At 43.6% G+C, this 22,541-nt stretch overlaps 2 protein-coding genes across 2 annotated transcripts in view; both read right to left on the bottom strand.

Annotated features, from left to right (window-relative positions):
* Positions 1–389: 389 nt before the first annotated feature.
* Positions 390–11,289, bottom strand: LOC128492677 (zinc finger protein 454-like). Its single transcript, XM_053465323.1, has 3 exons — positions 11,230–11,289; positions 5,449–6,114; positions 390–991 (listed from the first exon to the last, which is right to left on the bottom strand). Exons 2-3 carry the CDS (start codon positions 6,094–6,096, stop codon positions 506–508), a joined length of 1,134 nt encoding a protein of 377 aa, XP_053321298.1. The 5' UTR covers positions 6,097–6,114; positions 11,230–11,289; the 3' UTR covers positions 390–505.
* A 3,698-nt stretch (positions 11,290–14,987) lies between these two features.
* LOC128499321 (E3 SUMO-protein ligase ZBED1-like) overlaps positions 14,988–22,541 on the bottom strand; it is a 12,353-nt gene continuing 4,799 nt past the window's right edge. The window contains exons 2-6 of the mRNA XM_053468553.1: positions 21,827–22,525; positions 18,114–18,358; positions 17,850–18,000; positions 16,753–16,997; positions 14,988–16,638 (exon numbers count right to left, since the gene is read on the bottom strand). Coding sequence (XP_053324528.1) covers positions 14,988–16,638; positions 16,753–16,997; positions 17,850–18,000; positions 18,114–18,358; positions 21,827–22,507 — 2,973 coding nt within the window. The 5' untranslated portion in view covers positions 22,508–22,525. The remainder of the gene's footprint in view (positions 16,639–16,752; positions 16,998–17,849; positions 18,001–18,113; positions 18,359–21,826; positions 22,526–22,541) is intronic.

The raw sequence follows: 22,541 nt of genomic DNA, 5'->3' as shown, positions 1-22,541 counted from the left end.
TATGTAGCCACGCAAAGTATTACATAAAGAAAGTCTCTTTGGGTTAAACATTTTTAATGATCACAATTTTAAGCATAAATAACATTTATTATTTTCTTAGATACGTTCTAGCATTAACCTCTTAACTTAATGCTGCACAATAATTCTCATCTTGAACTGAACTCCATACCTCCATGTGTTAGCTGATGACAAAAACATGACTCCACATATGAAAACATCATGGCCATAATAACTAAATCACTAATTATACCATGGAGTGCATCATAAAAGTTACAGGAAACATAAAAATGTCTTTCATAATGGAGTTTCAAATAACCACAAAGATCCTTATTATGTCTTCTATGATACAATTATATCAATCCTTTTTCTAATAATTGATTCTTGTAACATTTTTAGTTTACAGTGACAAGTTGCTTTAATTTAACCGCTATTGTGCATAATGTATAACCACACTTTTTAACAAAGTCAGTCTCAAGAGGGCATCCCCCCATTAATACAGATACAATCACGTGTGAAGTGCTCTTTGGTGTTTCCGAAGGTTTGACTTGTGGTTAAAAGATTTGTCACAAATGTCACAGGTGAAGGCAGCACTCTCCTTATGAATCCTGTTGTGCTGGAGGAAAGTGGACAAGTGAGTGAACCTCTTCATGCAGTCTGGACACTGAAAAGGTTTCTCTCCTGAGTGGATCCTTTGATGCTCTCTTACAGATGACTGCCACTTGAAGCGTTTGCCACATACAGGGCAAGGGAATGGTTTCTCCTCGGTGTGGACGCGCATGTGTTTATTAAGGCAGGCTGCCCTCTTGAACTTTTTTTCACACGATTCACATTTGAAAGGAAATTGATCAGAGTGCACTTTGCTGTGCTTGCGCAAGTCTCCAGCCAATTTAAATTTCTTCCCACATTCTTTGCACCCGTGTGGACGACTGTTGGAATGAACCAGGCCGTGTTTGATGAGGTCTGCGCAACGGATAAAATGCTTTTTACACACCTATGGATATAACAACAAGTAAATGTTTGATCATTGGGAAAGCATTTTTAGTGGGTTGCAATTAAAGTAACTTAATCACAAAATACCCTGCTTATGATTACAACTCCACAGTGACATGATTTACCTTTTTCAGTAATCTCTGCATTTTTGTCCCAGTATGAATGAGAACCAGGCAGCATTCAACTACAAAATGCCATTCTATTACTCAGTCTTCATTCTATTACATAGAGTCTTGGTGTCACAAGTTTAGTGAATTAAATTAAGGATGGCAAACCAAATATTAATTTGAGTTTTTTTCTTTTCACTCACTTTGCATTTTGTTAAATGATAAAAAAATGTCTATTTTTGAAAGCATTCTTACTTTACAGCAGAATGCTACACCTGCATAGTACTGATATATATACACACACACACACACACACACACACACACACACACACACAGCAGGACTTTACAAACCCCATGCACAATAGCAGCAAGAAATCTTTTCCTGGCGCCCAGGGTTTGACAAGGGAGCCCTCAACGCTACCACTGTGGTTTCCCCTCGACCCCCCGCCCCATGGAGCAGGCATATTGAGGTCCCTTCAGTCCCAGCACATCAAGCCTGAGCATGGGCATAATTGACATAATTTCCCTGTTATCGTATACCTTGGTGATTAGGAACAGGAAATTGTTCAACCACGACTTTCTGTTCCACAGAGGTATAAGAAAATTAGGGCTGCAACAACTAATCGATAAAATCGATAATCGATAATGAAATTCGTTGGCAATTATTGAATCGATTATTATCGATTATAAAATGAGGGTTTTTTCAGAGCAAACGCTCTGAAAATCCCCCTCATTATATAATCCGTTTAGTCTGACTCACCGTCTCACAGCAGCAGCTCCTACTTACTCCCCCTCCCTGTAATCACTGTGACAACTGGCCCCGCCCCTTCCTTCTCCCAGAAGGCCAGAACCACATGGCTGTGACACTCATCTAACTGTAAGTATAAAATTAATATTTGGGCTGCTGAAAGTTAGGGGAGGTGGGGGTTAATGTAGGGGCAGTTATGGCTAATGGGGTGTTTAGGGTTAATTTAGGGGCAGTTATGGTTAATTGTGTGTTTAGGGTTAATTTAGGGGCAGTTATGTTAATAGGGTGTTTAGGGTTAATTTAGGAGCAGCTGTGGTTAATGGGGTGTTTGGGGTTAATTTGAGGCAGTTGTGGTTAATGGTGTGTTTAGGGTTAATTTAGGGGATGCTGTGGTTGATGGGGTCTTTAGGGTTAATTTAGGGGATGCTGTGGTTAAGGGGGTGTTAAGGGTTAATTTAGGGGCAGTTATGGTTAATGGGGAGTTTAGGGTTAATTTAGGGGAATCTAAATCCTGGGGGCAGTGAAGTGACATATCTGGGGGTATAAGGCATATACAGTATATAAGGCATATGTGGGGAGGGCAGTGTGGCATGTCTGGGGAGGACGGAGTGGTGTATCAGGGTGTATAAGGCATATCTGGGGGTAGAGAAGTGGCATGTCTGGGGAGGATGGAGTGGGGTATCAGGGGATATAAGGCGTATCAGGCACAGTGGCATATGTGGGAGGCAGCGTGGCATATGTGGGAGGCATTGTGGAGTGGCAGATGTGGGAGGCAGCATGGCGTGGCATATGTGGGGAGGGCAGGGTGGCATGTCTGGGGAGGATGGAGTGGTGTTTCAGGGGGTATAAGGCGTATCAGGCACAGTGGCATGTGGGGGGTAGAGTGGAGTGGCAGATGTGGGAGGTGGCGTGGCAGATGTGGGAGGTGGCGTGGCAGATGTGGGAGGCAGCGTGGAGTGGCAGATGTGGGAGGCAGCGTGGAGTGGCATATGTGGGAGGCAGCGTGGAGTGGCAGATGTGGGAGGCAGAGTGGTATATGTGGGAGGCAGCGTGGAGTGCTGTGGTAGGCAGCGTGGCAAATGTGGGGGGGCAGCATGGCATGTCTGGGAGGCAGCGTAGCAAGCCTGGGCTCAAATGTGCATATATTGGGGGGCTGGTTGGGAAATAAAGACAAGAAATGTATTATCAAAGTTTTTTTTATTCTGCTGTTTGTACTTAACATCATTTGTTTAGTAAATTATTTTAAATAAATGAAAAATTTACATTGATTTTTTTTATCCGATTAATCGATTAATCGAAAAAATAATCGGCCAACTAATCGATTATTAAAATAATCGTTAGTTGCAGCCCTAAAGAAAATAGCAAAAGCATTAAGTGCCTATTTCCGCAATCAGGGTGAGAAGTTCAGTCAACCGGAAATGTTATGAACCAACAAGAAGAGGATGTTTGTCTCTATTGTCTGAACACACTGTGAAGAGGAGTGGCCCATTGTACAGCTCTACAGTATTTGATGGCGCTATATAAAACAATAAATAATAAAACATCCTCAAGGAAATAAAAAAAAAAAAAAAAAAAAAAAAAAAAAAAAAAGAGTCCAAAACTACAATTCAACATCACCTATATATAATCACCACAAGTTTTTTGGGTTCCAAGAAAAAAGCCTCTACGCTCATTCAAAAACAAACTCAACCAACTTCAGTTTGACAAACACTACTGGAACTTCAAATGGGATCTGGTTCTATTGTCAGATGAAACCAAAATAGTGCTTTTTGGCAATTAGTTCCAGAGGTGAGTTTGGCACACACCCATATGGAGAAGTGCCTCATGCCCAAGGTTATAAGTGGTGGTGGCTCTTTAGTGTTTTTGGCCAGAAGACCAAGACATTTTGTTAGGATACATGGCATCATGTACTTTATCAAATATCATCAGATATTAAAAGAACACCCAACTACCTCTTAAAATGTGTCGTGGTTGGATCTTCCAGCAGGACAATGGTCCTAAACATGTATCAAAATCAACACAAAAATGGTTTACTGGACACAAAATGAATTTCAGACCTCTTGCCATGTATTTCCCCAACCTCATCAGGCATTACAGGAGAAGATTGAGCTCTTATCTTGACAAAAGAGGTGCAAATAACTGCCACACATTTATTTATTTTGATAAAGAGCAGAGGGTAAAAGATCAAAGGGTTAAACAATGAAGACAATAGTTACAGCATCCTTTGCTCATATTTACCAAAGGTACCAATATTAAGAGGACACTGTGTGAGTAATACCGTATTTGCTCGATTATAAGACGACCCTGATTATAAGACGACCCCCCAAAATCTGAATATTAACTTAGGAAAAAAAGAAAAAGCCTGAATATAAGACGACCCAAAGGAAAAAAGTTTTACTAGTAAATGTTAATTCATGTAAACAATTTTTTTTAATAAAAACTATGATTGAGAAAAATATTTTTTTGTTTTTATTTCTTGTATTTTCGAACCCTGTCCCCCAGTTACGCACATCTGCCCCCAGGCTTGCCACTCCAATATGGCACTGTGGCCCATGATATGCCTTTTAACCCTCTATATGCCACTGTGCCCCATGGTATGCCTTTTGACCCCCTATGTGCCTCTCTGCCTCCAGAAATGCCTTATACCCCTATATCCCATTCTGGCATTTAGGGGGTTAAAATGCATATTATGGGGCAGAGTGGCATATAGGGAGGTATAAGGCATTTCAGGAGGCAGAGTGGCATTAAGGGAGTTAAAAGGCATTGTATAGAGCACTCTGCCTCCAGAAATGCCTTATACCCCTATATGCCACTCTGGCATTTAGGGGTTAAAAGGCATATTATGGGGCAGAGTGGCATATAGGGAGGTATAAGGCATTTCAGGAGGCAGAGTGCTCTATTAAATGCCCCCTTAACGCCACTCCAGAAATGCCCTATGCCCCCATTTAACACACACACACACCCTATACCCCCATTTAACTAACACACACACACACACACACACTCTCTCTCTCCCCCCTCTCAGCCCTCTCTTACCGGTGCTTCCAGCCGGGGCAGCGGGTTGACGTCGCCTTCTGCTGCAGCCGGAAGGAGGTGGAGTTGGCAGCGGAGGTTTGTATGCGTCCGTCGCGTATACTTTCCCCGGCCGTCAGAGATCAGAGTTCCCCGCACCGGTGCGGCACCGCTGCGGGGAACTCTGATCTCTGACAGTCGGAGAAGGTCTACGCGACGGACGCAGACAACTCCCGCTGCTAGCCACACCTCCTTCTGGCTGCAGCGGACGTTGTCTACGCGGATTGCGTAGACGTCAACCCGCTGCCCCGGCAATACAGCAGGAAGCACCGGTAAGTGTGTGTATGACGGGGGGGGTTGGTGAGACAGGAGGATCCAGGTCCCCTGCAGCGGTGCGGGGGATCTGGATCTTAGTCTCCTAATCAGACCTCTATTTGAGGTCTGATTAGAAGATGACCCCGATTAGAAGATGAGGGGTATTTTTCAGAGCATTTGCTCTGAAAAAAACCTCGTCTTATAATCGAGCAAATACGGTATATATAGATTACACCTACACACACTGTGAGCCTATGGGTGTACCTTCTTGTACCTTGCATTTGAAGGGACGCTCTCCCGTATGTATTCTCTGGTGCTCCCGCAAGCTTGCCAGATTCTTCATGACTTTATCACATGTCTCGCACTTAAAGAGCAGCTCAGGGGCCAGAGATGGTGGATGACATGATTTATTTGAAAGGAGATTGCTCGTTCTTGGCACAAGCATCTGGTTAAAGATCTCAGTACTGCTGAGTTCAGCTTTTACGTGCAAGCATCCTACTTCGCTCTCATGTTTCACATGCTTCAGTTCTTGTGTATAATTCCACACATTGTTCACTTTTTGCACTTCTTTCTCCAATTCTCCTAATGCACATGGGGTTTCTTCGAACTGTTTTTTTTCAATATCTATGTCAGTAACTACTGAGCTAAAATCTTGTGCATTGGGCACCAAACCCTTAATACCCTGCCCTATTTTCAATAAAAATGATTCTGATCTAAGACATTTTCCAGAAATGATTTCAAGTCGTGGTTCAGCTATAGATCTCACATCAGATATCAGCCATTCCAAGGGTTCCTCTTTAGGGCTCACATCTACTTTTTTGGTTACGATAAATGGGGAAACAAGTTCAGAGCACCCCATTAAAGGCTTGAGATCTTCTGAAGGTCCAAATGACCTGTTTTGTGTTGCCACGGTGCTATCCATAAGCCTGTTTTTGCTGATCTGAAGGAAAGAAAAATATTTCAGTGTTCTATACCATCTATTCTCCTAAATTTAACACTGATTATTAAATGCATCAATTATGGTATTCAAATCCAAATCCTTTTTTCAGACATATTTCTTTAATAAAGTAAAATACTGCCTCATTCATAATTGAATCCCTTAACACATATAATGTGACACAAATGGTAATGATGGGTTGTCACCATAAAAAGTAAGATATCTAAGTATTCTGTGTTGATATTCTGTGATAAATTATTCAGAGAAAAAACTTAATTAACATATGCTAAAGCTTACTCCCTTTATACAGAAGAAATTGCAAATAATGGTTTGTCTAAGTGGAATCATCATAAGCACGCTCATGAAAATATTGGTGACCAGGCCAGGAAGTTGATGTAAGGAAAGGGAGCTTCTTATGCACTTTATTGCATTTTTCTCAAGGAAACAAAGTAAGGTAGAGGGCATAATACAACAAAAAAACATAAATGTACATGAATTTTTAAGGCAAAGTGGTTATCAGGCTTTAATATGCACTGATGAAACCTGGCCTTGAGCCCAAGGAAGGCAGGCCATTCTGCACCTGGTAGTTTTATTTGAAGATCTGAGTCTTCAATGTGTTTTCTCGCCTAATATTTTTCTGTTTACAGAAACCTGAGAATACCTGGAACCTACCACTCCAAAAAGTCTTTCTACACAGAGATCGATGTAGGTCTTTTTAAAGTGTGCATTTGCCACGACTAATTTCATACTCATGTCCCTGTCCACCAAATACTCTTCCAATGAAGTTGATATTAAAAGGAACAGCTTTTCTATTAAAAATCATGTTTATGTCAATTCCAAAAAAACATATATATTGGACAACAAAAGAGCTCAAAGTCTGTAGATCATTCCAATGTGCTACGTGAACAGTATTGAACAGCTAGGTCTAGGGCTGCAACTAACGATTATTTTCATAATCGATTAGTCGGCCGATTATTTTCATAATCGATTAGTTGGCCGATTATTTTGTCGATTAATTGGATAAAAAAAATGAATGTAAATTTTTCATTTATTTAAAAACAAATGATGTTAAATACAAACAGCAGAATAAAAAAAAAACTTTGATAAAATGCCTTTATTGTCTTTATTTCCCAACCAGCCCCCCCAATTTATGCACATTTGAGCCCAGACATGCCACGCTGCCTCCCAGACATGCCACGCTGCCTCCCACATATACCATTCCACGCTCCCTCCCAGACATGCCACGCTGCCTCCCACATACGCCACGCTGCCTCCCACATACGCCACTCCACGCTGCCTCCCACATATACCATTCCACGCTGCCTCCCACATATACCACTCCACGCTGCCTCCCACATATACCACTCCACGCTGCCTCCCACATATACCACTCCACATATACCATTCCACGCTGCCTCCCACATATACCACTCCACATATACCACTCCACATATACCATTCCACGCTGCCTCCCACATATACCACTCCAGGCTGCCTCCCACATATGCCACTCCACGCTGCCTCCCACATATACCACTCCACATATACCATTCCACGCTGCCTCCCACATATACCACTCCACATATACCATTCCACGCTGCCTCCCACATATACCACTCCACATATACCATTCCACGCTGCCTCCCACATATACCACTCCACATATACCATTCCACGCTGCCTCCCACATATACCATTCCACGCTGCCTCCCACATATACCACTCCACATATACCATTCCACGCTGCCTCCCACATATACCATTCCACGCTGCCTCCCACATATACCACTCCACATATACCACTCCATGCTGCCTCCCACATATACCACTCCACATATACCATTCCACGCTGCCTCCCACATATACCACTCCACGCTGCCTCCCACATATGCCACTCCACGCTGCCTCCCACATATACCACTCCACATATACCATTCCATGCTGCCTCCCACATATACCACTCCACATATACCATTCCACGCTGCCTCCCACATATACCATTCCACACTGCCTCCCACATATACCACTCCACATATACCATTCCACGCTGCCTCCCACATATACCACTCCACATATACCACTCCATGCTGCCTCCCACATATACCACTCCACATATACCATTCCACGCTGCCTCCCACATATGCCACTCCACGCTGCCTCCCACATATGCCACTCCACGCTGCCTCCCACAGATGCCACTCCACGCTGCCTCCCACATATGCCACTCCACGCTGCCTCCCACATATGCCACTCCACGCTGCCTCCCACATATGCCACTCCACCCCCACATATGCCACTGTGCCTGATACGCCTTATACCCCCTGATACACCACTCCATCCTCCCCAGACATGCCACGCTGCCTCCCAGACATGCCACGCTGCCCTCCCCACATATGCCACTCCACTCTACCCCCAGATATGCCTTATACACCCTGATACACCACTCCGTCCTCCCCAGACATGCCACACTGCCCTCCCCACATATGCCTTATATAATGTATATGCCTTATACCCCCAGATATGTCACTCTGTCCTCCCCAGATATGCCTTATACCCCCCCAGATATCTCATAGTCCCTTCATAGAGTCACAGCCCCTTTCGCATCACACTGACACCATACTTTTATAAATAAGTACTGGATTAATCTTCACTGCCCCCAGGATTTAGATTCCCTTTAGTCTGCCCCCCTTTATCTCTAACTGCACCTTAACTTAACTTTATTAAATTACCCTCAGTCCTCATCATTAAATTAACCCTAAACACCCCATTTACCATAACTACCCCTAAATTAACTCTAAATACCCCATCAAAACAACTACCCTAAATTAACCCTAAACACCCCATTAACCATAACTGCCCCTAAATTAACCCTAAACAACCCATTAACCACAGCATCCCCTAAATTAACCCAAAACACACCATTAACCACAACTGCCTCAAATTAACCCCAAACACCCCATTAACCACAGCTGCTCCTAAATTAACCCTAAACACCCCATTAACCATAGCTGCCTCTAAATTAACCCTAAACACCCTATTAACCATAACTGCCCCTAAACACCCCATTAACCATAGCTGCCCTTAAACACCCCATTAACCATAACTGCCCCTAAATTAACCCTAAACACCCCATTAACCATAACTGCCCCTAAATTAACCCTAAACACCCCATTAACCATAACTGCCCCTAAATTAACCCTCACCTCCCCTAACTTTCAGTAGCCCAAATATTAATTTAATACTTACAGTTAGATGAGTGTCACAGCCATGTGGTTCTGGCCTTCTGGGAGAAGGAAGGGGGCGGGCCCAGTTGTCACAGTGATTACAGGGAGGGACTGGTAAGTAGGAGCTGCTGCTGTGAGTCAGGCTAAACTATTATATAATGAGGGGTATTTTCTGAGCGTTTGCTCTGAAAAAACCCTCATTTTATAATCGATAATAATCGATTCAACTAATCGATAATGAAATTCGTTGGCAACGAATTTCATTATCGATTATTATCGATTAGTTGTTGCAGCCCTAGCTAGGTCTACTTTGTTTTTAAAGAGAAGGCAACCCAGGTTATTTCACTAAATCATGAGTGCTGCCGGCACTGGGGAGCTACAGTTCATTGAGGGAACCATGAATGCCAACATGTACTGTGACATACTAACGCAAAGCATGATCGCTTCCCCTCTGAGACTGGGCCGCAGGGCAGTATTCCAACATGATAACGACCCCAAACACATCTCCAAGACGACCACTCCCTTGCTAAAGAAGCTGAGGGTAAAGGTGATGGATTGACCGAGCATGTCTCCAGACCTAAACCCTATTGAGAATCTGTGGGGCATCCTCATATAGAAGGTGGGGGAGTACAAGGTCTCTAACATCCACCAGCTCAGTGATGTTGTCATGGAGGAGTGGAAGAGGACTCCAGTGGGAACCTGTGAAGCTCTGGTGAACTCCATGCCCAAGAGGGTTAAGGCAGTGCTGGAAAATAATGGTGGCCACACAAAATATCAACACTTTGGGCCCAATTTGGACATTTCCACTTAGGGGTGTACCAGCCCCGGATTGGGACAAAAAATAAGCCCGGGCATTTAAGACTGAGCAGCCCATTTTTATTAAACCAAATTCTGACAAATTTAATATACCATTTCTTGTTGTCTATTATTTATATTTCAGCATGCTTTTGTCACTAATCAATTAGCATCACATAAATATTTAATAAATGGATCATAACATCATGCAATTTATAAAGCGCTATATCTTTAATGAAAGATTCAAAACAGTAACTAATCTTTGACCATTTAGTTGGCAAACTAGTGGCAGCGTGGCACTCCTTGGGCCTTGGTTGGTCAGATCACCCTCACGACGAGTGAGTCTGTCAGTCACAGACTCACAGCACAGCAGGGAAGAAAATCAGACCACCCCAAATGAATTGCGGCTCAGCCAATCCTCTAGGCAGAGCAATGTGACTAAAAAAAGTAATCTTACGCGGGATGCCTGAAGCCACAATTTACTGCCACTAATCCTTTTTAATAAGAAACGCAGGTTGAAATAGAGTAAATAACACAATACCTTTACTTTTGCTGTCACTGATTTCTGAGCCTAGAATGTTTTGTCCTCTAAAGTGACTAGAAATTCAGGAGGGCGTCTTATCTCTGTATAAGTAAAAATTAAATAGTTCAATTTATTCCTACAGAAAGTAAAGGGCCAGAAAACAGATGACTAAATACACACAAGGACAGGCTCTGCCACCCAGACACACACAGAAGGACAGGCTCTGCCACCCAGACAAGGACAGGCTCTGCCACCAAGACACACACACACAGACAGGCTCTGCCACCCACCCAAACACACACACCAGGACGGGCTCTGACACCCAGACACGCACACACACCAGGACAGGCTCTGCCACACCGACACCCAAACACACACCAGGACAGGCTATGCCACACCGACATTTCCTTGGGCCCCGCTCCACTCTCCCTAGCATGCAGGGCCGGCCCAACAATGGAGCCGAGTGGGGCAACGGCTCCAGGCGGCACTTTTGAAGGGGCGGCACTTTGCCGCCCCAAGCGCTTTTTTTTTTAAAGCGGAAGAGAAAGGGGCGCGGAGTGGTCAAGTTGTCAGTACCCGCTCGGCGCCCCTCTCTCCTCTGCGGCGAGTCTCCCTGTTCGGTCCCAGTGCCGGCTTGTAATGCTAAGCGCCGGAAGATAACGTCATTTCCGGCGCTCAGCATTACAAGCCGGCACCAAGACCATACAGGGAGACTCGCCGCAGGACTGCTGAAAGGTAAGTACAAGGGGGGGAGGGAGAGTAAGGATAGATAATAGGGAGGGAGGGAGAGGAAACTTCGCCCCAGGCGGCATTTTATCTTGGGCCGGCCCTGCTAGCATGTAATCACTCCCTCCACTACCACACCAAAAAAATTGCCACACTGACTGCAGATTGGGGGAAGACTGTAAGAGTCAGTGCAGTCTTCCCCCCTTCTCACCCTGACCATGACTTTGAGAGGTCCTCTCCCCTGAAATCATTCCCAGTCCCTTTGGCCCTCATTCACTAAGCCATACCTCTCCTTTCCTTCCTCCCTCCCTGTGAACTATAGATCAAACACATATAAACAGCACTTGCATGTATAGATCACATACAAACCCTATATTTGCAGGTATGCATAAATGATGTATGGAAACATAGCATAGCAGGTATAGATCAACAGAATCAACACAAAAACCAAGCTTTGCAGTTATAGATCAATTGAAAATCACATGTTACCTCAGCGTTGAAGGTATAGATCAAATAAACAGAATGAGACATACAATCCCTCTATTTGTAGGTATACAATAATAGGGCTGCAAATAACGATTATATTAATAAACGATTAGTTGGCCGATTATTTTTTCGATTAATCAATTATTCGGATAAAAAAAACCACAACATTATGCAAATGTTTCGTTTATTTAACCCCTTGGCTGCTAAGCCATTTCCCACCTGGGTGCTAAGCTGGTTTTCGGCATTTTGGTGCATCTCTCATTTAAAACGCATTTAGAAGTACATTTCTTGGGAATAAACTATACAAGCCATACATTGATTTTTTCCAAATATACCATTTTTATATGCGTATGTCTCATTAGGTTTGCAAAATAAAGCCAAAAATGGGGAAAAAGGTGTATTTTTTCACTTCTGACTTAATAAAAACGAGTTTGTAATTTTATTTTTCTAAATTATAATATCAAAACCTGTGTTGCTAAATATTTGTAGTAGGTAACCTGTCTAAAATAAACAGACATTGAGAACAGTAGACTGTTTTTCTAATATTTTATTGCTAAAAGTTCAATTTACTAGACCAGTGATGGTTGACACGCCATTTGTGGTGACACGCGCAGGATTTCCTGCGATTCATCCTCGGCTCCTGCACGGCCGCCGAGGATGAAAGAATCTGTGCTGGAGGAACGGGGGGGGGGGCGTGACGTGCAGTAGCGTACCTAGCGGGGGGCGGTGGTCCGCACCGGGTGCCGCTCATCAGGGGGGTGCCAACTTGCCGGCACCCCTCCAGAGACGGACAGTAATGTCCGCCGCTGGAGGAGCAGGCTCGCAAGGGAGCGGTATCGGAGGTCTTTAACAGACCACCGGCTCCCTTGAGTGATTTTAAGCCGGTTCAAGGATCTCCCTTGAACCCGGCTTAAAATCACTCAAGGGAGCCGGAGGTCTGTTAAAGACCTCCGATACCGCTCCCTTGCGATCCGCGCGGCAACAGCTGTTGTGCGCCGGGGTTTGTTGTCAGATCCCGGCGCACAACACTGAAGCCGCGCCCACCGCTGTCCGTGCCCTCGGAAGAAGACAGAAGAACTGAAGAAGAAGAGGAGCGAAGAGCAGGAAAAGGAGCTGTAAGGAGAAAAGAGGAAAGCAGACATTGAGAGTGGATTGGTGTATGTGTGTGTGGATTGGTGTATGTGTGTGTGGATTGGTGTATGTGTGTGTGGATTGGTGTATGTGTGTGTGGATTGGTGTATGTGTGTGTGGATTGGTGTATGTGTGTGGATTGGTGTATGTGTGTGGATTGGTATATGTGTGTGGATTGGCATGTGTGTGGATTGGTGTATGTGTGTGGATTGGTAAATGCAGACTGGTAAGTGTGTGAGAGTGATGGGTGTTATGCTGTACCATTTCCAATGTATTTTTCATTATATAATTATGCTCTAAAGTACATCATAACTCCCATCACGCTATACTGTTCCATACAGTGGCAGAGCTGGGAGACAGAGGCCTTGCACCCCCACCGCAGGACTCCTGAAAGGTAAGTAGTTACTAAGCAGGTATGTTAAATAATTTGTTTTTGGTTTATTAAATACAATTATATATTGCAATTATACATTTTTGTAGTTTAAACTATAAATTTCGCAAAATTATGTTTTTTTGTCGAAGTGACACACCACGCGAGTTATGCTCGATTTTTTGCCGATTTTTGACACACCGCGCCAAAAAGGTTGCCCATCACTGTACTAGACTATCACAAAATTCATCTTCAAATTTAATGCATGGCTGCCGTCAAACAGCTCTAGCTGCCCGGGATGTTAAAATATGCCAACAAAACTATATATTTTTAGAAATTACATCCCTAGCCGCAGCAAACGAGGTCTTATTTGTATTAGTATCACAAAATTTAAAGCGACAAGTTCATTTATGTCTTGCGCACTCCAGTCTTGTGCTACTAATACATGCAGCCCCTCATCTGATGTGCCAAGGGGTGTAGTTTCTGCAAATGTATACTTTTTGTCCCATAATTTAACTTCCCAGCTGTCTAATTGCAGGCATCTAAATGTTTTAAGACAATTTTTTAACAAGATTCTCAAATCTGCCATTTCTGAAGTTAAGGTGGTCTAGACATCTGGGAAGTTAAATTAGGGTACATAAAGTACACATTTCAAGAAACTACACCCCTTGGAGCTTTAAATGAGGGGTTACATGTATTTCTAGGACAAAAGTTGAGTGCACAAATAATGACTGAATGTTGCTTTGGCTAGAAAATATGTTTTTTCTAACCATAGCGACATGTTCATTTGTGTCGTGCGCACTCCAGGTTTGTACTAGAAACACATGCAGCCCCTCATTTGATGCGTCAAGGGGTGTAGTTTTTGCAAATGTGTACTTTTTGTGCCATAATTAAAATTTTAGAGAGGAGAAAAAAAAAAAAAAAAAAACACTTTAACAGCAAAAATAAGTTTAGATAAAAATTATGTTTAGATTATTTAATTTGGGGGTCTCTAGGCAATTTTGATCTTTATTTATCTGCCTTTAGAGACCCCCCCAAATCATTTTTTACATTTTTATTTTTTTAACTTAATATTTTTTATTATTTTACACGGTATATGTTGGAGGTCTGTAGCTGCTTAGATGCCAGAGATACAGGCATCTAAGCAGCATGCCCCCATACCGCTTTAACTGACAGTTGTTAGTTATTAATAAAGTTGCGCGGTGACGTCATCGCGTCATTGCGCGTGCCGTCACCGGCCGGATCGGGTGGCCCCGGTGATGCCCTTCAGGGTGAGGAGCAGATCGCCGGGGTAGGTAGTGATGGGGGGGTCCACAGACCTCCATCAAGGTAAGAGTGCTAGCGACGGCACCATGCCGTCGTTAGCAACTGACTGGGACTGCTAGAGACGGCACCATGCCGTCGTTAGCAGTCAAGGGGTTAAAATAATTTAATGAACTGGATGTTAAAAAACAACTTAAAATTTACATTAACATTCTTATTTTGTTATGATGTAATAAAAAACAATATTTTCAAAGTACAAGAACCCAAACACAATATTTATCAAACTAGTTTTAATACCTAACCATGGGTTCCCAAGTACCTCAACAAAATAACCCCAAACATTCTGAAAAGAGGACTATTACTGTTCCAGAAATTTTGCATTAGAATGCAAAAATGTTAACATGTCCACATGCTCAGGGCTGAGGCTGGCTCTCTTTTTACAAGCAATATTGCCTGCAGCAGAGAAGAGGCGCTCTGATGGAGTGGAGGTGCCTGGGATGCACAAGTAAGATTTTGCCAGTTTTGCCAAGGTAGGATATTTCTCTTGGTTGGTGTTCCACCAATTCAAAGGGTTTCTCTCCTTGGCAAGGGGCCTCTCTGCAAAATAAGCCTGGACCTCATTTCGTACTTGAGTATGAATATCCTCCTCCTCAAGTTTCCCCTCTCTAGTATCCTTTTCACTGCTGCCCCCAGACTCAAGGAGTGAGTCAAGTAGAGAAGCAGCAGATGTTGAGGGCACGTCAACTCTCATTACAGGCGAAGAGGTTGTTTCCTGCTGCACCATCTCCCTTCTTACAGCAAGCGCCTCTGTCTGCACTTTTGCCTGTACACTTATAATTTGCTCTGGTGTTAAAAACTTCAGTCTTCTAAATCGTGGATCCAGGGCAGAGGAAATAACAACAGTGTTTGGGACATTTTCAAAAAGGATCCCCTTCCATCTGCTTTGAAGCTGGTCTGTTACTGTGGCTTGGAAGCTCTTCAGCGGAGATGATTCAAAACAGGCAACCTCATTGGACCTTAACAGCCCCTTCACAAGTGCAGGTATGGAAGATACCGTTACATATTCTTGGCAACTCATGAATACAGTGGCGCATTCAAAGGGCTTAAGAGCGGTGGAAAGTTCTTCAAGAAGATTCCACTGTTCTGGCTTTAACTCCAAATGTTTGCCCTTTTGATTAACAGATGGGTCAGACAGAGTGGCAGTTACGAGCCACCTTTGTTCAATAAGACTGTCAACCATATAGTAAGTGCTATTCCACCTAGTGCTTACATCCTGAAGAAGTTTGTGCTCTGGTGTACCCATCTGCCTCTGCTTCTCCTTCAACTTATTGCTGGCTAGCTCACTTTTTTTAAAATGCTCAACTAGTCCTCTTGCAGCACTAACAGCTCTCTGAATTCCAGAGTGCTTTAATGAAGCATTGATCACCAGCTGCAATGTGTGGCCAGTGCAGCAGATACTGGCCCATCCATGCTTGTCCTCTAGGATGTTTACAGCAGCCACAATATTTGCACTACCGTCATGTACAATGGCAATTATTTTTTTATCTGGAATCTCAAACTTTGCGGCGACCTCCTCTATCCATTCTGCAATGTTTGCGGCTGTATGTCTGTCTTCAAGAGGCATTGTAGTGAGACAGAGAGAAGACAGCTTCCAGTCATCCCCTATGTAGTGGCATGTAATGCCAAGGTAAGCCTCAGTAGCTACACTTGTCCATATGTCTGCTGTAAAAGCAATTCTGCAGTCATTAGCGCTGATGGCATGCTTCACATTTTGAAATGCCTCTTGGTACTTCCTCTCCACTAGTTTGGTGAAATCAGTTCTTGAGGGAAGAGTATATCCGGGGTTTAGTACACTGACCATGCTTTTGAATCCTTGGTCTTCAACCATGGATAGCGGCCGCATGTCAGCGACCAGCATTTTCAGAATGGAATCGGTTATAAGCGCTGCTTGCTGTGGAGTGCACTGGGGATTTTGCTGCACAAATTCTGTCATTGTAGGCTGTTTCTTCCTGAAAGTAAAAAAATATATATATATTAATAGATTTATAGATAATATGATTGGTAGTAGAATGCAGAAAAAGCTATTTCTGTGTAACTCGATTTATCATTTGGGTTTAACGTACCGTCCTGATGTTTCACCTTCCTGCGTGAAGCCCACATGTTTCCTTTTCATGTGCTCGTGCATCACGGTCGTGCTTCCGTGCCACACAAGCTCCGTATTGCAAATTTTACAGGTTACAACCTCCTTTGCAGCATTTAAAGTAAAATGTTCCCATGCCTTAGAGGACTTGGGTCGCACACTTTTTTCAGCGGTTGCCTTGCCAGAACCCTCAGCCATTTTTATTATTATGTGCGGTGTTCTTTGCAGCTAGAATACAAAAATAAGTTTGGTGTATTAATTATTATTGCAGTGTAGTTTTCCCAGCACCCATATTTGCACTTGCCTCCAGGTTTATACTAGGAACACATACAGCCCCTCATTTGATGCGTCAAGGGGTGTAGTTTGTGCAAATGTGTACTTTTTGTGCCATAATTTAACATCTTACGCGGGCAGTAATGCCACGTCAAGGCTTCAACCCTAATTACTGGCCATTTACACGCCTTTCATATCTCCATTCACTCGCAGAAGCACACCATACTATCTGTACATTCACTCACAGACGCACACACCATTCTTTCCCCTTACAATCCCAAAGAAATGATGGTAAAGAGAGGGGGGGGAAATCACTTTAACAGCAAAAGTAAGTTTTGCAGTAAAAATGCAAGGAGCTCCAAGGATGAGATGGTTACTCACGTACCGCACAGGCTAAGTGGCTGATTTTACTATTATTTACAGTTCATCAGGATTTCAAAAATTTCTTTCCTCTACCATTGGCTAAATTTAACCCCATGATCAAAGGGATCATGGGGTTAAAAGTTAGTATCGGCCATTTTTAAAAAGGGAATGTGACTTTTCATAGCTATATGATCACTGTGGTAACATTGGCTACCACAGTGATCATTTAGCTAGAATACTTAAATTTTTTTTTCTTTCAAAGTTAAACTAGTTTATGTTTAGATAATTTAATTTGGGGGTCTCTAGGCAATTAAAAGCAATTCTGCAGTCATTAGCGCTGATGGCATGCTTCACATTCTGAAATGCCTCTTGCTACTTCCTCTCCACTAGTTTGGTGAAATCAGTTCTTGAGGGAAGAGTATATCAGGGGTTTAGTACACTGACCATGCTTTTGAATCCTTGGTCTTCAGCCATGGATAGCGGCCGCATGTCAGCGACCAGCATTTTCAGAATGGAATCGGTTATAAGTGCTGTTTGCTGTGGAGTGCACTGGGGATTTTGCTGCACAAATTCGGTCATGGTACGCTGTTTCTTCCTGAAAGTAAAAAAAATATATATATTAATAGATTTATAGATTATATGATTGGTAGTAGAATGCAGAAAAGGCTATTTCTGTGTAACTCAATTTATCATTTGGGTTTAACGTACCGTCCTGATGTTTCACCTTCCTGCGTGAAGTCCACATGTTTCCTTTTCATGTGCTCGTGCATCACGGTCGTGCTTCTGTGCCACACAAGCTCCGTATTGCAAATTTTACAGGTTACAACCTTCTTTGCAGCATTTAAAGTAAAATGCTCCCATGCCTTAGAGGACTTGAGTCGCACACTTTTTTCATCGGTTGCCTTGCCAGAACCCTCAGCCATCTTTATTATTATGTGCGGTGTTCTTTGCAGCTAGAATACAAAAATAAGTTTGGTGTATTAATTATTATTGCAGTGTAGTTTTCCCAGCACCCATGTTTGCACTTGCCCCAGCGCTTTGCCCCCTGCACCTTGCCCCCTGCACTTGGCACCCTGCACCCAGTCTCCAACTCTGCCCTGCACCAACATTCTGCCCTGCACCCAGTCTCCCACTCGCACATAGAGAATCACTTACCTCCGCTACAGACTCGTTCCACTTCCAACCTTCAAGAAGTTGAAAACTTTATTTGAACTGCAGACCAACACCCTTTTCTTAATTGAAGCACGTCACATCCGAGGTCACGTAGCTCAAAGAAGGCGGAGACTGCAGCGCGCATAGCAGATGCGGGGAAACGCTCGCGGAGGTAGGTAAAACGAGCGGAGTGCTCCAACAACGAATCGATCACTCGATTAATCGATAACGGAAATCGTCGACAACAATTTCCGATATCGATTATTATCGATTTATCGATTCGTTGTTTCAGCCCTAAATAATAATGTATGGAAACCATACCAGATACAGATCAACAGAATAACAAACACCCAGCTTTGCAGCTATAAAATCAATTGGAATTCACATATAAATTCAGCATTAAAGGTATAGATAACCCCCTAAATTACAGCATACATCACAGGTTACACACCCCAAAGCCAGCCCTGGTGTCCACATTGCCCACATAGAACCTGATCAGCACCCAGATTACAGCCCAGCATGAGCCAACTTTGTCCCCTAACAGCCCAGTTTAAGACATTGTTGTCGGCAAACAGCCCACCCTTCATGTACCATCTTTGCATTTCCCCAAATTAGGGCTGCAACTAACGATTATTTTAATAATCGATTAGTTGGCCGATTATTTTTTCGATTAATCGATTAATCGGATAAAAAAATGTAAATTTTTCATTTATTTAAAATAATTTACTAAACAAATGATGTTAAATACAAACAGCAGAATAAAAAAAACTTTGATAATACATTTCTTGTCTTTATTTCCCAACCAGCCCCCCAATATATGCACATTTGAGCCCAGGCTTGCTACGCTGCCTCCCAGACATGCCATGCTGCCCCCCCCCCACATATGCCACGCTGCCTACCACAGCACTCCACGCTGCCTCCCACATCTGCCACTCCACGCTGCCTCCCACATCTGCCACTCCACGCTGCCTCCCACATCTGCCACTCCACGCTGCCTCCCACATCTGCCACTCCACGCTGCCTCCCACATCTGCCACTCCACGCTGCCTCCCACATCTGCCACTCCACTCTACCCCCCACATGCCACTGTGCCTGATACGCCTTATACCCCCTGAAACACCACTCCATCCTCCCCAGACATGCCACCCTGCCCTCCCCACATATGCCACGCCATGCTGCCTCCCACATCTGCCACTCCACAATGCCTCCCACATATGCCACGCCACGCTGCCTCCCACATCTGCCACTGTGCCTGATACGCCTTATATCCCCTGATACCCCACTCCATCCTCCCCAGACATGCCACCCTGCCTCCCAGACATGCCACTTCTCTACCCCCAGATATGCCACTCTACCCCCAGATATGCCTTATACACCCTGATACACCACTCCGTCCTCCCCAGACATGCCACACTGCCCTCCCCACATATGCCTTATATACTGTATATGCCTTATACCCCCAGATATGTCACTTCACTGCCCCCAGGATTTAGATTCCCCTAAATTAACCCTAAACTCCCCATTAACCATAACTGCCCCTAAATTAACCCTTAACACCCCCTTAACCACAGCATCCCCTAAATTAACCCTAAAGACCCCATCAACCACAGCATCCCCTAAATTAACCCTAAACACACCATTAACCACAACTGCCTCAAATTAACCCCAAACACCCCATTAACCATAGCTGCTCCTAAATTAACCCTAAACACCCTATTAACATAACTGCCCCTAAATTAACCCTAAACACCCAATTAACCATAACTGCCCCTAAATTAACCCTAAACACCCCACTAACCATAACTGCCCCTAAATTAACCCCCACCTCCCCTAACTTTCAGTAGCCCAAATATATATATATATATATATATATACACACACATACACATTATATATATATATATATATATATATATATATATATATATATATATATATATATATATATATATATACACACGCATACACATTATATATATATATATATATATATATATATATATATATACATACTTACAGTTAGATGAGTGTCACAGCCATGTGGTTCTGGCCTGGAGAAGGAAGGGGCGGGGCCAGTTGTCACAGTGATTACAGGGAGGGGGAGTAAGTAGGAGCTGCTGCTGTGAGACAGTGAGTCAGACTAAACGGATTATATAATGAGGGGGATTTTTCAGAGCGTTTGCTCTGAAAAAACCCTCATTTTATAATCGATAATAATCGATTCAACTAATCGATAATGAAATTCGTTGCCAACGAATTTCATTATCGATTATTATAGATTTTATCGATTAGTTGTTGCAGCCCTACCCCAAATCACTTAAACATTCATGATAGACACAAACACTTACACAGTTGCTCATTCACATGAATCATTTACACATATTCATTAATGCAGTCTCACAAATCATTCAAGCAATTCATCCACACATTAATTCATTCATTCTCGTACACATTCACACTACCCTCTCTCCCCATCTAGCCCTCCCCTTCTTATCTGCCCCTTCTCACTATGTTCCCCCACTCACTATCACTTCTCCCCTTTTCTCACTATCTAAACCCTCTCCACCTTTCTCACTATCTACCACCTCTGCCCCTTCTCACTGCACCCCCCCTCATCCGGCGCTCAGCATGAAACGCCGACACTACAACAGAGTCACTGCAAAACTTCACGAGCGACCGATCAGCGCCCCTGCCCGGGACTTTGTTTTTTGTTTTACATGGAGGATGTTAAATAAAGTTTTTTTTTTTAAAATTCGATGTTTTAATTTAAGCCCTGTGCGGCCGCACACCCCTAAGGCCGGCCCTGGTGGGGGGTTCCCGGCCCCCTAGAGTGGCGGGCCCTTACGCCCTGCGTTAATGCGGCCATAGAGGCCGCATAGGCCCAGTCAGTCCGGTCCTGACTGGGCCTATTTTAAGGTAGGGGCCTGGAGCTGCAGCTCCATCAGCCCCTACGTCAATCCGGCCCTGGGCCGCCTGGCCCACCGGGCAAATGCCCGACGGCCAGTCTGGGCCTGGGGTGTACTCATTTTTGTTGCCAAGGCTTAGACATTAATGGCTGTGTGTGGAGTTATTTTGAGGGGACAGCAAATTTACACCGTTATACAGGCTGTACTCTCACTACTTTACATTGTAGTCTTCAGTGAAAAGATAGTGTGTCACATGAAAAGATAATAAAATATTTACAAAAATGTGAGGGGTGTACTCACTTTTGTGAGATACTGTATATATACACACACATACATATATTACACATGCACATATTCTCGTACCTTGCATTTGAAGGGGTGCTCTCCTGAAAGTATTCTCTGGTGCTCCCGGAAGCTTGCCAGATGGTTCGAGACTTTATCACACGTCTCACGTTTAAAGAGCATCACAGGGGCCTTAGATGGTGGATGACATGAGTTTTTAGCTTTGCACGAAAGGCGAATGCTCCTTCTTGACCCAAGCTTCTGCTTAGACATCTCACAACTGCTGAGTTCACCTTTTAAATGCAGGCATCCTTCTTCCCTCTCAAATTTTACAGGCTTCCGTTCCTCTGTAGAATTCCACACATTATTCACATTTTGCACTTCTTTCTCCAATTTTCCTGTTGCACATGTGGTTTCTTCAAATTGTTCTTTTTCAATATATATGTCAGTAACTACTGAGCTATAATCTTGTGCATTGGGCAGCAAATTTGGCTCCTCCTTAATAACCTGCTCTACTGTCGGTAAAAGTGATTCTGGTCCAAGACATTCTCCAGAAGTTATTTTAAGTTGTGTTTCAGCCACAGACCTCACATCAGATATCAGCCATTCCAAGGGTTCCTCTTTAGGGCTCACATCTACTTGTTTGGTTACAATAAGTGGGGAAACAAGTTCAGAGCACCACATTAAAGGCTTGAGATCTTCTGAAGGAGAACATATGTCTGGTCCAAATGACCTGCTGTCTGTTGCCACTGTGCTATCCATTAGCCTGTTTATGGTGATCTGACAGGTAGAAAAA

Source organism: Spea bombifrons, chromosome 1 (genome assembly GCF_027358695.1).
Source record: "Spea bombifrons isolate aSpeBom1 chromosome 1, aSpeBom1.2.pri, whole genome shotgun sequence".
Lineage (NCBI taxonomy): Eukaryota > Metazoa > Chordata > Amphibia > Anura > Pelobatidae > Spea > Spea bombifrons.
Note: the sequence above shows the minus strand (reverse complement) of the source record. Positions and strands in the feature narration are given on the sequence as shown.

What these genes read in the sequence shown, in the direction of transcription:
- LOC128492677 (XM_053465323.1), bottom strand. Translation starts at nt 6,096, where the DNA reads ATGGATAGCACCGTGGCAACACAAAACAGGTCATTTGGACCTTCAGAA. An exon ending in AGCGTCCCTTCAAATGCAAG is followed by an intron (nt 992 to 5,448) that starts GTACAAGAAGGT and finishes TTATATCCATAG; the next exon opens with GTGTGTAAAAAGCATTTTAT.